We start from the raw sequence: 12,697 nt of genomic DNA, 5'->3' as shown, positions 1-12,697 counted from the left end.
CACAGCAGGCTACAACGACGTCTGCCTGGGCGAATGAGCCTGCAGCCGGGAGCTGCGGCTGGCTGCTCTCTGGGGACTTAGCAGTGTTCCAGCTTCTTCCCATGACATCTGCTAACGTCCAGAGGGGTGGCAGCTGTGCCCGCAGATGGACACGCAGGGTGAGACGGCAACACACATAGATTTCACTGAATATGGACGAGTGTATCTTACAGACTTAGCCTCTCAGTGAGCTGGTGATTTGTAACTAATGTCTGTTCTCCCTGTTTACAGGCCCTCGCCCACGCTTACCCGGCCACTCTCCACTATCTCTCTCTGGAGGTCCTTTGAAGCCACAATCAGGACCTGAATAGTTTGCATTAGGCTGGTACATGAACCAAGAATCCTGAAAAAAAAAAAAAAAGGGTGAGGGATACAGACCTGAGACCAACACCAATGAAGCAAACTGTTTTCTTTTTCATTCCTAAACACAGGCAAACTTGGAATGGGAAATGAGGCAGGGAATGCTCTGTGGGTGAAGCCCCAGAGGAAGGGCAGGTGAGTGAGGAGACTTGATCGTGGATCTTTTTCATATGAAAGAGCTAAGTGAGGATTCTTGGGGGCTTCTTTTCCCCTATAGTGCAAAAGTGATACTCTCATCATCATTAATACTGTTATTGACAATTACATAGACTCAGCCTTTCCCTGTGGTGGCCAATGTTCTACTTTAATTAATATAAGCCAATTAGTATAAGTCTTGCCTAAGACTGATCCTGATCACCTACATGTCTCCATGCTGTTCAGACTGACCTTTCATTCACCTCCAATTTGACTCCTGTGTCTCCTGCTCGGGATTTGCTGAGCATCTCCTGTTAAAAAGAAGTAGGGTTTCTTAACACATCACGGGTACCGAGAACCCAATGGTGTCCCACTATACTTTGGGTCCAATATCCAAATCTAGAAGATCCCATCCATATCCTTGCAAGAATCAGGAAAAGAATCTAGACTATCTGGACTTCTGATCAACTTAGTGGGTGGCAGCTACAGCAGGCTGGCTCTACTGTCAGTGTCTTGACATTCTGGCACCCAGGCTGGTGTGCACAGAACTCCAAGGGCTATGGCACAATGTCAGTAGGGGCAGCCGCTACTAGGTGCTAGAAGTAGGTACTCACACCAAGGTGGGTGGCCTAGGTCTTTCACCAAAGGAGCAATATGTGACCTTTCCAATGGCGCCCACTTGGCTTTTCCCTGAGAAGTGTTATCATTGATTTACTGAGTGCCTAGCACTGACAGAGATGTGCATTATCTCATTTAACTCTTACAACATCTCTCTGAGGTAGTGCTTTTATTATGGACATCATATAGAAATGAAATTGGAATCTTAGTGAGGTCAATGTAACTTATCAGAACGCATACAGTTATTAGTAAGTGGTCAATCAATCTAGAACTTGAATGCAGGATGGCCCGTTACCAAAGTATGTGATCCTAGAGGAAACTGCTCACCTTCTCTTGGTGAGGGGGTTTTCTATCCCTTAGAGATCCTGGTGAATTCGGGTTTTGGTTTATTTTTTTAGGGAGCCTTTGTAGCATCAATGAACAACTGAGATACATCTAATAGGAAATGTTGCCAAAGGGTAGTTGCAGGAGCATCACTTTAGATCTTCAGACACTTCCATACCTCTATTCTGGCTGTAGCAGTTTCAATGGCAGCTGAAGTGGCAGCCATCTCCTTGTCCACCAGGTCTCCTAGTTCCTCCTGTTTGATGTCCAGGCCTCTCGGCAGGAGCCCCTGTGAACAGATCACCAAGGGCTGATATGATCCTCTGACCTCCTCTCTTTTCTCCTGTGGCAGATGTGTAATCCTCACAATGGCAGAAGGTAGGAGGGCCCTACCACATAACACACTTCTGCAAGCCATGAAGGAGCATCCCTGATAGGCCTTGTCTGGAACTCTCTACCAATGTCAACTCTGGAACCCCCTCTACCTTCACTAAGAACCTATCTCCTTCCAGGAGGCCAACCCTGCTTAACCCTACAAGGCCATTCCATTTACAGCTGCTTGGACCCTAACCCCACAGCTGCATAGTGTTGATTGTATTTGCTGCTTGGGATGTGTTTTAAAAATCTCTTCAAGTGTAGATAACGTCTTCCAACCAGCCAGCCCCTTATTTAACTTTGCTCCCACAGCAATCATATGAGGCAGTTACTACTCCTGCTGTACAGATGGGAAGCCAAGGCTCAGAGAGATCGAATGTTTTGACCATAGTTACACTACTAAGAAACGGGGAACCAGGGATTGGAACTCAGGTCTGATGGCCCATGATTTTTAAAAATGTTATGTATTATAAATACAAGTGTATAAAATAGATACAAATTGTTTAAAGAATAAGAACAATGACCCATGTTAACCCAACTTAAGGAATAGCTTAAGAAACAGTATTAGTACCTTTAAAATCTCCTTTGTATCCTGCCCTGATTCCATCTCCCTTCCTCCCTACTCCTCACACCAAAGTAGACACAGAATTCAGGAGAATGCTTACAATGTCTTTTTTTTTTTTTTTTTAAACTCTATAAGAATGTATCCTTAAACAATACAATGTTAAATTTACATGTTTTGGTCTTTTTTTTTTTTTTTAAATATATCTTTATTGATTTCAGAGAAAGGAAAGGAGAGGGAGAGAAAGAGATAGAAACATCAATGATGAAAGAGTCATTGATCGAGCCCGCAACCTGGGCATGTTCCCTGACCGGGAATAGAACCCCGATCGCCTGGATCCCAGGTTGACGCTCAACCGCAGAGCCGTCCGTGCCTGGCCGGGCTGCACGTTTTGGTCTTTATTAAAAGAAATCATTCCTTATTAAAAGGAATTTTCTTTTTTTTAAATTCTTTTTAAAATTTTTTAATCTTTATTGTTGAGAGTATTACAGATGTCCCCCATATTGTATGTATTTTCTATGACTTGCTTCTTCACTCAGAATTCTATGTGTGAGATTCATCCTATAGCCTAGTAATTTGATTCTTAGGTATATAAACTCTAGAGAAACTCTTGCACCCATGCATTAGAAGATGTGTATAAGAATGATCATAGTGACACATTCATAATAGCCTCAAACTGGAAATAACCCAGATGTCCATCAATGAGAAGAGAGATAGAAATTAAGCAATATTCACACAAGGGAGCACAATAGAGCATGAAAATGAATATATCTGCATGGATGAATCTCACACAGAATGCTGGAAAAAGCAAGTTGTAGAAGAAAAGTCTTTAACACACAGAATTAACAATGTGTTACTGGGGGTGGAGAGAGCATAGTCTTTCTATTTATCTTCTTTTGGGATTCTGATTAAACATTATATACATAACCTCTACATTCCAGCTTATAAAACCTGTGCCATATTCTATGCAGTTCCTTCAGTTCTATCATCCAGTTCACTAATTCTTTCTTCAGCTTTGTTTTAACCAGATGTTGAGTCTGTATATGTTAAAGTTATTACTTTCATTGATTATATTTTTCATTTTAGAAGTTTGGTGGTTCTTTTTCAAATATGTCTGGTTACATTTGAAACTATCTTATTCCTTTGTCTCACTTTTAATACCTTTTAAAAAGTCCTTAACATGTCAAACAGTATTGCAAACTTATATTCCTTGGGACTTTATCTATGAAACTTCTTTGAGGTTTAGAATCAAAGTCTATTTCTTCAAAGAAAACTGGGATCTGCTTTGCCAGGTACCTGGGCCCCTAATAGCCTGAATACTTTTAAGCTTAATTTTCCATTTGGGGTTTTTAAGCCCCACAGGTAGTATGATATTTGAAACTGAATCTAAGGAAAGGTGCCCTATAGTTAGGAATTCTCTAGGCAGCCATGTTTCCTGTCTTAACTCATCAAAGTTAAGGCAAAATGTTCCCTTTAGGGCAGTACTTTTCCCCTATTCATTTCAGACTTCCTTTTTGGGGAGGAAGGCTCCCCATTCCAATCTCTAATCCTACTTGGACCTAGGTTTTGTTTCTTATTCTCTTCTGTATGTGTGGCCCATTAAAATCCAAATTCTAGGCAACCAGAGATAGACAAACTCTGGCTCTGGTATTCTTTTGGTTTCTTATTTTGAGGATCTACTTAGTTTTTAGCCAGTTCAGATTCAACTCAAAAAAAAAAGCAAACTTTTTTTTCTTCCAAATTTTATTCAGCATTTTCCATGTCCTGTTCTGGGAAGAGTCTCTACATCTGGTAAGCCCTAGTGCCAGGAAGGAAAAGTGCCCATGACCTTTCTATCACACTTTGTTTTCATTAATTTAATTTTTATCTCTTCATGATATCCTATGTACTTTGCATGTAGATGTTGATTTCTTAATTCTGCACTATATGGGGGAGATGGTCCATCTCCAACAAAAGGCTGACTGTGTTAATGCTGCCACACCATTTTAATAATACCAAAATATCACCATGACCATGTCACCCCATTGAAAGAGAGGGTAGCAGTTCACCATTGTCCACAGTCTTCCTTTATCCAGACATTCAAGGTTTGCCACCTCATTGCCCACTTCTGAACCTTCCTCCCCAATCCGATCCATCTTTTTAATCTGGTTTGCTCTCTCTCTATGCATGTTCAATTAATTAAACATTTTCAGGGTGTTAACCACCTGCCAGATATTATGCCAGGGACCAGGGATACAACATGAAGAAGGTATGGGCTCTACCTCTGAGGACTCATTGGGGAGAAATGGACAGGTAAGCAGGCACACTGCACTGCTAGCCACCAACTGTAAGGTGAAGGGAAAGTGCAAGAGGGGCCCAGAAGGTGAAGTAAGGGCCAGACTCTGAAGGTCCTTGTATGTCACATTACATAATATGATTTCTGTTATCAAACAAGAGGAATCATGATCAGATTTCTGTTTTTGGAAGAGAGCAGAGGAAAGAGAGGCCAGAGGCAGAGAAAGTAATCAAAAGACTGTTTTAAGAGCTCTAATGAGAGATAACGAGGATCTGAACTCTGGCCTTGATCTCTTTCTTCCCTTAAATTATCATTAAACATGTTAGGAATTAATTAAATGCTGCCTTATACTGCACTCTTAAAATAGACCTCTATTTCACTTCTCATCAGACTGTATAGAAATGGTTTTATTTTCCTTTCATCTAGAGACCATGTTTTATTTGTCCCTATATAACTACACCTACCACAATTCCCAGTATGTAAGACACATTCACTGTATCTTTATTGAATGAATAAATATATTGTTATTTCCATTTTAGGTGTTACCTGCCCAACCACATAAAAATCCTTGAAAAGAGAGAATCTATGCTTATTCTTCTTTGGTACTGCCTAGCACAATGAAAGCCATAGAATAGATTCTTAATTAACAACCAATGAATTAAATGTAACTGAATGTTGTTCAGGGAGGTCAGATTTTTCAGCCCTCTCACTTTTTAGAATCAAGTTTAATGTGTAAAAAGAACAGGCTTAAAACATCACTGACTTCCTGGAAAATCACCAGCAGTCACACCCAAGAACAATTTTCCCCAATGATAATGCTGATAATACCTCGCCAATGGCCCTGATCCTGCTGAGGCAGTTCCTCATGGCAGTGCTGTTGACATTCTCAAGGGTTCCTTCTTCTTCCAGGAAAGCCAGATAGATGAGGGTTTCCTTGCCATACTGCTTACAGGCCTCGGTCAGTGCTGGAGATGCAAGGTAACAGAGACTTTTAAAGGCCCTCTGCTCCCCCTGCTTTTCTGAATGGCCCTTCCCCTCCGGTACTCACCATCAGCAGGTTCTGGTAGGGCTCTAAGGCAGGTGGTGCCACCATGAACAATGGTGTCACTGGTCAAGTGGGCAAGGAGGGTCACCGAGTGCAGAAGCCCACTGATACCTGCCAGGAGTTTGAAGGAAAGTTTCTCAGTCTGCTTGAGGGGTATCACTTTCATATATCCTCCCTCCCCACTTCATGAGTTGCACACACTCCTTGCTTGGTGCATAAGAACCCCTGTTTCCACATTCAAGCACTTCTGAGCCCTGCCCAGCTGTAACTGGTGACAGACCTTATCTTTTGCCTTTCTTACCTTCTGGGCAGGCCAGATACTGGCTCCAGCATTTTTCCAGTTGCTCAATACAGCTGGAAGCGGACTTGACCGTGGAGAGAAGGTGATCTGTGAGAAGATAGGGCAAAGTCAAAGCCAGAGTTGTAGCTTGCTTCATCCCTGTTAGTTAAGTCACTTGATGGATGAGCCTACCTAGTGAGGGGCCCCAGCCCTACAGGAGCTGCCCTAAAAAGGGGGAAGGGAGGAAAAGCTCACTGGTTACACTGGCACGTGGTTCTCTTATTGTAGCTTCAAAAGCCTATCTGGTCTTTAGCCAAGAACCAGGGCTACCACATTGTCAGCCTAGATTCTAGTCTCATTTCTCATCACTGCCCACTGTATCAAATCTAGGCTTTCCTGTTCAGTCTTTCAAGGTCCTTGGACTCTCATTAACCTCGAGCCAACCCTTGGCTCCCATTAGGCTAATCTATGCTCGTGCTCTGCACACAACAGTCATAGGCTAATCTATGCTCGTGCTATGCACACAATGGAAGATCCTGTGTGTCTGTGCACAGGTCCGTGGAGGCTGCATCACACAGGAGTTACAGTATGGGCTCTTTGGTCACACGGCCTGGGTGTGGCTCCTGGCTCACCACTGGGCTGTGATCTCTTGCCGCCTGTGCCAGCTTCCTCATCTGAAAACAGGAATAATAGTACTGCCTCTGGCATCACTGTGAGGATTCGCTGCGCCAAGGTATGTAAGGCGCTTAGAATAGTGCCGGGCACACAGAAAGCACTCAGGAAATGTCAGCTGTTCTGATTATTCTACCCCACTTCTCTTCCTCCCCAAGGTTCATGTCTCTCCTCTTCCTTCGAAAGCTAGCTCATAGCCTCTCTTCTCCGAATCTGCCCACAGTGGCCCCAGTTCCTGGCATTCCCTCAACACATTAGGCACTCGGTGTGCTCCTTCGTTTGTAACTGTTGTGTCTCCTTACAGATGGGTCTCTGTTGAATAAGATATAGTGGTCCTGCTGTATACTTCACCACATCGAGACCTTTCTACTTGATAATAAAAATCAGCTGTCAGCTGTTCTTCCCATCTGCCTTGTGCTTCAGTGGAAGCTCTCATTACTTTGCCAACATGTCGTCTCTGCTTGAGAATGAGCTGTAATGAGATCTGCTCATTCCTATGACTTCACAAATCCCATGAGCCCAGGTGCTCTCCCACCTACTGTGCACAGACTCTCTCCTCTCACCCAGAGGGCTTCTCTGACTCAAACCGCATTCTCTCAGGACTCTGGTACGTGCTAAGTGGGCGCCTGTTCACACCTATGACTAGGTGAGGATTTTTATCATTTCTGCCCCTCCACGCTTTGACGCCTCCCTGTGTTGACCTGAGCTCATGAGCAAACCATCCCTTGATTCAGAGCACATTTTTCTCCTTAGACACAGGACTGTCTGCTCCTCCTCCTACTGGCCTTTAGAATTGTTATCAAGGCTCAGCTCCTAGTAGGTATTTCATCAGTGTGATCCATGATGTAAGCAGTATTTATCACAGGTGGGGGCTTTAGAAAATACTGCCTAGGCCCTATGCCAAAGAGCTTACTATTGAACTGATCTTGGGATTGGGGCCCAGGCATCCCCAGGCAATTCTGATGTGCAGCTGGGCTGAGGACCCGAGTTCACTGCCACATGTGATTTAATGCCAACAGGATTGGGCACCTGCAACTGGGGAACAGTACCTGCAGATCCAGCACAGCTGATGAGAGCGGGCTCCTCAAGCTGCCTCAGGGCCTCTTGTATCACCTGCTCCGCAGCCTTCCTTGATTCTGCCAGCAGCAATTTTCGTTGGTCCTTTGCAAGCTGGGACATAGATTCCTAGAAATGGTCCAGGGAGGTGAGAGTCACAGACCCCATAAGAGCCTTTGAGCAGCATCCAGCTGTGACACAGCTGGGATTCCTGACATCTTAGCTCAAGTTGTTGCTTTGTCCAAGGTGTGTGCCATAGAGCATAGGAGGCTATGAGGATGGGCTACTGCGACCCATTCTCCAATCTTCAGGAGAGAACGCTAAATGAATCCCCTTTTAATACAAAAAAGCTTTGCTTTCCCTCATCTGTTCTGTGGATGACTCAGAGCATGTTGGCATTGGGGGCTATTCCTACAGATGCCTTCACAATCAGGCTGGAGGCCCCAAACCCCTTTCACAGCCCCCAGCCTTCCTGAATACACCACTGAGGCCCAGGCATGTGAGGTCGAACTCGGTCAGCCTGAGGGTGTCTGCTACTTGCCTGTGTGCTGGACAGTTTGAGCTGGGTGTGTTCCAGCTGTGCCTGAAGAGTCGAGAATTCCTCTTCTCGACGAGCCACAGCATTCACCAAGCTGCCCCGCTCCTTCTCTAGCTCAGCAATCTGGGTCGCCCATTTTTCTTCTGACTGCAATGGCGAACGTGTGGGAAGAGGGAGTTGCTGGGAGGAATTAAACTGTCCCCTCCCCAGAAGTCCAAACCCACCACTAGGCCACAAGAAACAGAGGGTGACATCTCTTTAACCTGCCACTTTCATTCCCCCGAGTACACACTGATCCCAGACGGGATCGGGTTGGCCATACGCTGGATGGTGACAGGGGCACGGTGACAGCAATATGAAAGCCAGAGGAGGAAAGGATAAGGAAGGCGAATAAAGAAGGTGGCGCTCACCTGGGCGGCTGTTTCCAGGCTGCCTTGGACAATCCGGAGTTCCTGTTTGCTAGTGGCAAGTTCTTGCTTCAAATTCTCTAATACTTCTGTCTGTTCCTGAGTCTAAAAGAGGAGAAAAACAGGAGCACCCTGATCTGGGTGGTGGTTACAAGGGATAAACACATGTAAAAAATCCCTGAGCTACAAATGAGATTTGTGTACTTTTTTGTATGCAAGTTTTATCTCCACCAAAAGGGGGGGGGGGGAGGTGAGAACTGAGTGTACCAAAATGTTTTCTTCTGAGCAAGTAGAATGTCAAAGGGGTACTTTTAGGGACATTTTCTGAGTGCCATGCTAAAGTCCATAACACCCATTAAAGTAGAATTGGATCTTTAATTCTGGCATCCCAACACTGGTACATTGCTGAATCTTGCCATCTGGAAATGATTCCCCTTCTTTGATTTCTGAGTGTTTTTCAAAGAGCAGGTTGTGACCCGTTAGTAAAATTCAACATTAAAAAAAAAGAAAAAGAAACAAAAAGAAACAGCAAACCAAAATATCCAAATGCATTCACATAGTATGGCTTTGCAAAATTTATTTCCATTAGAGAGATGTATTTTTTTACTCTCAGAAAGTGTAAAAGCCACTACTCAAAGTGTAAGGCACTCAGTTTTATCCACCCAAGGTCGCTTACTCTGAACGGACCTGCCTGCCAATCCCCCCCGACTCATGGGTGTTCCTGTGGCTGCACCTCCTTGTAAATGCTCGTTCCTCTCTCTTATCCATGTGCTTTTAATTCCAACTCTCCTTAGGACTCGCCCCAGGAAAGCCTTTGCTGATGAACCTCACTCAACTTGGGCCCCTTCATCACTTCTAACCACCTGTGCGTCGGTTACCATGATCTATTTTACACAGCCTCTCCTAGCACCCTCGCAGGGCTCCAACCCACAGACCTTGCTGCCCATGGAGCAAAGGAAGACAAGGTTTTTTGATCAAGGCCCACCTCCAACTTGGATGGACCCCTCCCTCATTTCCCACATACGTCTCCCTCCCACTCACCTTCCGCTGGGCCTGCTCACTTATGCGCTGGAAGGAATCCTCTAGCTCTTTTTTCTCTCGTTCCAAATCCACCTGGGCTTGTCTGGCCACAGACACCTGCTTGGTCACCTCTGCATTCTGTAAAGAAAGAACACTGTCTTGAAGTGGCTCATCTCAGGCTTAAAGGACATGTTCCTTCTAGAACTAATGACAGCATTCAGACCGTGCATGCCCTAGAGTTGGACACAGAAATCCCAGAGGGCAGCAAGAAGAAAGGTGTCATCTGCAGATATCAACTCTTAAATATTTAAAGAAATACTAAAGATGGAGGATAATGTAAGTGGGGCTAGCAGCTAAGCTGGAGCTCGAGATATGGGACGTGAGTGAGCCTGAAAAGCTGAGGTTCCCAAGAAATGGTGCTGACCCACTAGAGACTGGTGGGGACACTGGACCTGGAGAAGCTATGAGGCTCAAGCTGCTCTCTCCCCTGGGTGTGGGGCCTGCGCACGGTGAAAGGGCGGTGAGGGTCCTACCTTCCGCAGCAGGTCAGCGTGGTTCTGCACCAGCTCACTGTACTTCTCCTTCAGCTTGCTGTACCGCTGCTCATTGGCCTGGGCTTTCCCTGTGTGGTCAAGGACCAAGGTTTGGAGTCCACCTGGCTAGGACTCTCCACCTGCTTTCCAATAAGCCTGAGTCCCCAGAAGACCCTCCTTTCTTTTCACAAATGCATATACCTCTTCTCCCTCAAAAATCCTACTCAAACTCCTTGGGCAAGTCTTTAAAAAATAATTCACCTGACTCAAATCACCAACTCATGCCTCCTGGGCATTTACACACATGCATTTCCTTTATCAGTGTTTTTGGTGTTGAGTCAAGTTATTTCTTGGGCTCTCTCTCCTTTGGAGATCCACGCTTTCAGGGCAGGCACCCCCGTCACTTCTGCAGTCCCCATCGCTGTGTTCTCAACAGCGCCTCACACAGGTGCTCCACCTGCTGGATTCTCAGCTGCCCTCTGACTGGTGGCAAGAGGCGGCATATGCAAGCCTTGGGGGGGGACGGCTCTGCCACCCAGCCTCCTCTTTAATCCCGATCTCCCTGACCCACACACACACTCCCACCCTCATCAGCCTCTCACTTTCTATCTCCGTCAGGCTCCGTTGTGCCTTCTCCGTGTCTTCTCGCTTCTTCTTGAGCTCGTCCAGCTCGGCCCGCAGGAACTCGCTGTCATCGGCCGCCTGCTGCCGCAGGTGCTGCTGCTCGGCCAGCTCGGCCTCCAGCTCGCTGATGCGGCCCTTCAGCTGCAGCACAGCCCGCTGGCTCTGCGGGAGGGGCTTAGGTAACGTGTCTGGTCGCAGCACTGCTCTGGGTCCCGTGTGCTGGACAGAGAACCAGGTACTCCCATGCCTACAGCACTGACCAAATAAACGCCTAGGTTTTCCTAACAAACTCATTCCCAAGGCCTCATGAGAGCTGAGCCTTCCGATCAGCAACAACAGGCTATGACAGCGGGGGGTATTCTGGTCCTGTTAGAGTGGCCTGGGAGCAGCGATGAATGAGCTGGAACCAGGAAGGAGATAATGTTCGCCTGCCCAGTGAGTAAAGCCTCTGACCAGCTCTGCGTCTGAGGAGCAGGCATCAGAATTGGAAATCAAACCTTCTTATCACCGTTTGAGAACAGGTCTTTCTCACCACAGCTTCATAGCCCTTTGGTGATCATGGTTATCTCCGAGGGACACTGGAGCTTGGCTTCAATGCCATTCTCAAAGCAAGTACAATAGAGATGCATTGCAATTGAGACCATGGAAAGACTAGGTCCTCTGGCTTTGGCATTTCTATTAATTAATCCCCCTTAAGATGTGGTCCAACAAGTATCTGTGTGAACTAAATTTAATATTAAAATCTGTCCTGCAATGGTGAAGCCCAGAAGCAGATGAGAGCCCACTCATACCTCAGTCTTCATGTTTTCCAGCTGTGCCTTCAGCACACTGATCTCTTGGTACAATTGATCAATTAAGTGGTCCCTGGGAACAAAAGGAGAGCAAGTTTGCTTCTACTGTGCTTCTATCCCTCTCCTTTTAAATGCAAGCTGGGAGACCAGGGGAGGAAGTTGAAAGCTGGTGTTAATCTGGGGACAATTTTTTGAAATTGCATAAATTTTACTCTAAGACTGTCAGTGTAATCAGATACTAACATAAAGCCCACAGGTCCACTTTTATTTCAGCACCGTTTGATTTTCCTTTGGGATTAAAGAGCCAATATTTGAAGGTCAAGACATTTCTCTAAGAAGCCCAAGCATCATTAAGGATTCCTCTTTGGCCCTGGCTGATGTGGCTCAGCGTGAGCATTGTCCTGTGCAACAAAAGGTCACTGGTTCAATTCCCAGTCAGGGCACATGACCAGGATGCAGGTTTGGTCCCTGGTTGGGGTGCATACAGGGGGCAACCAATTGATGTTTCTCTCTCACCTTGGTGTTTCTCTCTCTCTTGCCCTCTCTCTTCCTCACTCTAAAATTAATAAAAACATATTTAAAAAAAAAGACTTCCTCTTTGGTTAGATGTGGCGAGTCAGATCACGGCTTAACTTAGTTTCTGCTCCATCTACATTAACCCCGCTTTGACTCACTTCTCATCCTTGTTCACACCGTTCTGATTGTTGAAATTGAAGGGGTCACTGCTGAATGAGCTGCCAAAGATGTCATCAAACTTGTTGTCAAATAAACTCTGCAGTGGCCAAAAGGGATTGAAAACAGTTAGAGATCCAGAGAATTCTGGGTGGGGGGTCAAATGAATGACACATAAGAATGGGCCCTTTCTTAATTTGGTTCAAATCTATTTATGGTCCCTTCTAGGGAACCACAGGGCAGGGTGCTCAGTCTGGGTTAGAGCCTGGGATAGAAGGCAGCTGACCCTGGTTAGAGCCAATGTGGTTTGGCCAGAGCCCTTCCCATCCTCTCCCCTGCACTTGGGGGTCAATGGGAAGAGCCAAGTTTTT

The 12,697-nt window shown here is 45.7% G+C and overlaps 1 protein-coding gene across 2 annotated transcripts in view; it reads right to left on the bottom strand.

Moving 5' to 3' along the window:
• Window positions 1–12,697, bottom strand: part of HIP1 (huntingtin interacting protein 1) — a 136,678-nt gene that overhangs the window by 10,079 nt on the left and 113,902 nt on the right. For both annotated transcript variants that reach the window (XM_016199014.2, XM_087815592.1), the window contains exons 12-25: window positions 12,329–12,426; window positions 11,655–11,727; window positions 10,842–11,025; window positions 10,240–10,328; window positions 9,728–9,844; window positions 8,690–8,791; window positions 8,283–8,426; window positions 7,735–7,870; window positions 6,035–6,121; window positions 5,737–5,844; window positions 5,517–5,653; window positions 1,655–1,765; window positions 787–845; window positions 289–382 (exon numbers count right to left, since the gene is read on the bottom strand). In XM_016199014.2, coding sequence (XP_016054500.2) covers window positions 289–382; window positions 787–845; window positions 1,655–1,765; window positions 5,517–5,653; window positions 5,737–5,844; window positions 6,035–6,121; window positions 7,735–7,870; window positions 8,283–8,426; window positions 8,690–8,791; window positions 9,728–9,844; window positions 10,240–10,328; window positions 10,842–11,025; window positions 11,655–11,727; window positions 12,329–12,426 — 1,539 coding nt within the window. The remainder of the gene's footprint in view (window positions 1–288; window positions 383–786; window positions 846–1,654; window positions 1,766–5,516; window positions 5,654–5,736; window positions 5,845–6,034; window positions 6,122–7,734; window positions 7,871–8,282; window positions 8,427–8,689; window positions 8,792–9,727; window positions 9,845–10,239; window positions 10,329–10,841; window positions 11,026–11,654; window positions 11,728–12,328; window positions 12,427–12,697) is intronic.

This window comes from Miniopterus natalensis, chromosome 3 (genome assembly GCF_054644295.1).
Source record: "Miniopterus natalensis isolate mMinNat1 chromosome 3, mMinNat1.hap1, whole genome shotgun sequence".
Classification (NCBI taxonomy): Eukaryota; Metazoa; Chordata; class Mammalia; order Chiroptera; family Miniopteridae; genus Miniopterus; species Miniopterus natalensis.
This window is presented reverse-complemented; position numbering and strand designations above follow the sequence as displayed.